Genomic DNA, 4,028 nt, shown 5'->3' with positions numbered 1-4,028 from the left:
TGATAAAATATTATTAGAATATTATTTTTTAACATTATTATTATTTTAAAATTTAAAAAAATTAAATTATTTATTATATTTTATGTTAAAATTTTAAAAAAATTATAACAATAAATTAAAATAAATTGAGAAAAATTTAACTTTTGATCGAAGCCCATGTCTATCGTTATCTATAATCACAAAACTCACTTTTCAATCACAACTAATTTCCGGGACCAAATCCAACCATGACCTCACATTTTTTCACACCAGCTACTTTATCACAGACCTATCACAAGCTAACACGTTTCCCTAAAGATCCCGAACAAGAAAATAAAACTCACGACCATGCCCTTTTAACTCCGACTCCTGATTAAAACCACGGACACACACTCGACAGCCCCTTCCTTCCATTTTTATCTCTGCAATTTTGTCGGCCAAGCAAACAAAATAATTTAAAGGAAGCCATGTTTGAAGCATCTGTGTCCCCTACACCTTCGATCTGGGCTTCCATAAACAGCTGGTTCACTCCCGCAGTTTTCTTCGTCGTCCTCAATCTCATGATTGGCACCATTGCCATTACTTCGAGATTAGGCAACCAAAAGCACCAACAAGCAGAAGCAGAAGCAGAAGCAGAAGCGGAAGCGGAAGCGGAAGCAGAACACCCACAACACCCACAGTTTGCTAGATCTCCATCCGTATTGCAAAGGCTCAAATCGATCAAATTCTACGCCTACAGATCCCAGGAACCAGCTAACATCTTCGAGAAATCCCCAGAATCAGAGAGCGATTTCGATTTCAAACATCTCCATGAACGAGAGCAACCCCAACTTACCAGATCTCCGTCTATGCTTCAGTGGCTCAAGTCCATTAACCTCCGCAGTTACCAATACCGCGAGCCCAGCGCGCCACAGTTTCCAACCACTGCCATTACCGCTACCGCTACCTCCGATTTGCACAAAACCCAAGAATTCGATATCCATTTCACTACTCTCCAACAACCCCTAGAGAATGAAGAAGAAGAGCAATCCCAGGATGAAGACGAAGACGAATACAAAGAACAAGATCAATACCAGGACCAGACCATGAATGAGATTTACGGCCGGCTACAGGGCACCCACGCTACCAAGCCCAGCACGCCACAGTCCCCAACCACTGCCATTACCGCTAACGCTACCTCCGATCTGCACAAAAACCAAGAATTCGATACCCATTTCACGACTCTCCAACGACCCCTAGAGAATGAAGAAGAAGAAGAAGAAGAACAATCCCAGGAAGAAGGCGAATACAAAGAACAAGATCAATACGCGGACCACACCATGAATGAGATTTACGACCGGCTACAGGGCACGCACACTACCAAGCCGGCGTCGGACGAGGTAGCGACAGAGCCGAAGAGGAAGATGAAGAAGTCGGTGAGCGCCAAGTGGGCGTTTCCTCATTTTGAAGAGGACGACATCGTTGAGGCTCGCCGGCCGGCGACAGTGAGTGAAGGAAAGGTTGGGGCGACTGAGGACAAAGAAGAGGTGGACTCCAAGGCAGACGATTTCATCAACAAGTTCAAGCGTCAGTTGAAGTTGCAGAGGATGGACTCCATTTTGAGGAGCATGGCGGAGGATCACCGGAGGCAGAGTGGTAAGTAGGGTAAATAATTTTGTGGTAAATTACTAAGTGTGTTTAATTTTTATTACATTTTAGGGATTAGTAAAAAAAAAAAGAATTGTGTTACGGTGATTATATAAAAGTAAATTTATAAATAGATTTAATTTTATGTGATTCGTTAAATTTATTTTATTTTAAAAATAATTATATAATATATTAAATTATATTAAATTATATTAATTTATAGATTTATTTTTATATAATTAAAAATAATTTTCTAGTTAAAATATCTTTTATTTAGTTCGGAAAATTGTTGGTTATTAAAAAAAAAATAGGGTTTATTGGATATGATGTAATTCGCTCTCTTATGTGTATTAAACTATTTATTTAAATATATTATATGCCTTTATCATTATTAGTTTTGGATATTTTTATTTTTATAAGAATTTCTCCAACATATCAAAATTTATGGAGATGGCTACTTTAACAGGTTGAATGCCGGATAAGTAATAATTTCTGACAGGCTCAAGTCCAAAAAATTAATAATTGTGGGCCAGTTTGTCACTTACAATACTTGTAAGGGACTAAATGCCAAATAATATCATTGTATTTGAATATTAAATTAAATTAAATTGAGTTAAATTATTAAAATATTATTTTTTTAATATTATTATTATTTTAAAATTTAAAAAAATTAAATTTTTTATTATATTTTATATTAAAATTTAAAAAAATTATAATAATAAATTGAGATGAATTGGAATCAGGTCGTCATCCAAACTCACCCTCGGCGTTGTCTACATTTGATTGATCACTGTGTTGAAGACTCGAAGTCGAGCACAAAAGGAGCTCTGACATTTTAGCTCTTTTGTCTACGTAAAGCAATCACTTGCTACGTTAACTACGCTACATTAACTACGCTTACGCATGTCTCGTGGATGGGCAACAACAATGCAACAACAATGCGTGACACGATGTGAAAATTCAAAGCAAATATAATACCAAATTAGTAAAGTTGAGTTTGATATAATGAGTGCGGATTAAAACGGTTGATCCGTTAAGATATAATGAATAAGCAGATCAATCTATTTAACTTAAAATTAACTTGTAATAATTTATTTAAATTTTATTTTAAAATTATAATTTTATTTTTGATAGATTGTAACATTAGTTTTTTTAATATGCCTATATTTTTATATTTTGAATTATAATTCTGGACATATAGTTATTTTTGTTATTGTTGGGCTTGTAATATTAGTTTTATTATAGGTTAAAATCTGAAAAAAAAATTGATATTTTTATTAGTAGGTAATCTTGTTTTTTTAGAGATATTGTGATTATTAATAAATATAGATTTTAATTTTTATATAAAATTATGTTAATCAAGTTAAATGAGTTACATGTAAATTCAACTCATTTAGATAGAACGGTTTGAAATAAGTCGTGTTGTGTTGACTAATTTTTAATTCATTATTATATAAATGATACATGATGCTATTTAAATGTATCGTGTTAGAGCATTAGCATTGAATTAGTCATCTTATTCTTTAAATTTTGACTAATATGTAAATTTTTTATTTTTAGTTAATCATTCAAAATTTAAAGTCTACATTGAATTAGTCATCACTCTCTATAATAATAAAATATTATTATTTTTTATTATTTATATTTTTTTAATTAATTTATATTTTATTTTTATAATCTTCAATAACCTCTACCAATTATATTCATTTTCATTTTCACAATCTAACAATCTATAATATAATAATTTTATATGTATATAGATGATAAAATCTCATATGAATAAAAATCTCATATGAATAAAAATTTCAAAAAATATTTTTAGATTTGTTATAGTTCTTTTCATATTTGAAAAGAAGAATAGATTTACTGTAGCTTATAGTTTAGATAAAAACAATTTAGTTAATTTAATGTGAAATAAATATGAATGATATTTATTAAATTTAAAGATGAAAAGACATTTAGTTAATTTAATGTCAATGTTCTTAGACTTTGACAGTTTTATCTATTTAACTTAATGAGTTGTGTTTGAGTTAATTCATATAATATTCATAATTTGAGAGGAGATGAACCTAATATGTGAACACATCCTTAATTTTGGACCAACTTGTACCACATGGCCTACATAATGTGGCCGCTATTTTCGATTGTTCTTTTTGGAATATTGACTATTGAGACTTTAGAGGTGGTGAAGTGGTCCCGAGATAAGTTGTCTAAAGGTGGTGGAGTGGTCCCGAGATAAGTTGTATAAATAAAGATATTTTAGATTTGAGACTTTACATTTCACACTCTTCGAACTATTGGATCGGAGAAATTTTTGTTTAATTGGTTTGCCAAGGTTCGGTAGACTTTTAAGAATAAACCTCGTTTGGATAATAAAAATGTTTCATGTTATCTCTTTTTATTATTATAATTTTTTTAAATTT

General features: G+C 31.5%; 1 protein-coding gene across 1 annotated transcript; it reads left to right on the top strand.

Moving 5' to 3' along the window:
• The first annotated feature begins 287 nt into the window (after window positions 1–287).
• On the top strand, window positions 288–1,714 carry LOC121244680 (pathogen-associated molecular patterns-induced protein A70-like). Its single transcript, XM_041142854.1, has 2 exons — window positions 288–1,107; window positions 1,369–1,714. The coding sequence occupies exons 1-2, from the start codon at window positions 447–449 to the stop codon at window positions 1,620–1,622; spliced, it is 915 nt and encodes a 304-aa protein (XP_040998788.1). The 5' UTR covers window positions 288–446; the 3' UTR covers window positions 1,623–1,714.
• Window positions 1,715–4,028: the final 2,314 nt, after the last annotated feature.

This window comes from Juglans microcarpa x Juglans regia, chromosome 8S (assembly GCF_004785595.1).
Source record: "Juglans microcarpa x Juglans regia isolate MS1-56 chromosome 8S, Jm3101_v1.0, whole genome shotgun sequence".
In the NCBI taxonomy this organism is placed as follows: domain Eukaryota; kingdom Viridiplantae; phylum Streptophyta; class Magnoliopsida; order Fagales; family Juglandaceae; genus Juglans; species Juglans microcarpa x Juglans regia.
The sequence above is the reverse complement of the archived record's forward strand: the minus strand, read 5'-3'. Positions and strand labels throughout refer to the sequence as shown.

Bases quoted from the DNA above. Each gene is read 5' to 3' on its own strand.
- LOC121244680 (XM_041142854.1), top strand. From the start codon at position 447: ATGTTTGAAGCATCTGTGTCCCCTACACCTTCGATCTGGGCTTCCATA. The intron at 1,108-1,368 runs AGCCCAGCACGC...AGGTAGCGACAG, and splicing joins ACAGGGCACCCACGCTACCA to AGCCGAAGAGGAAGATGAAG.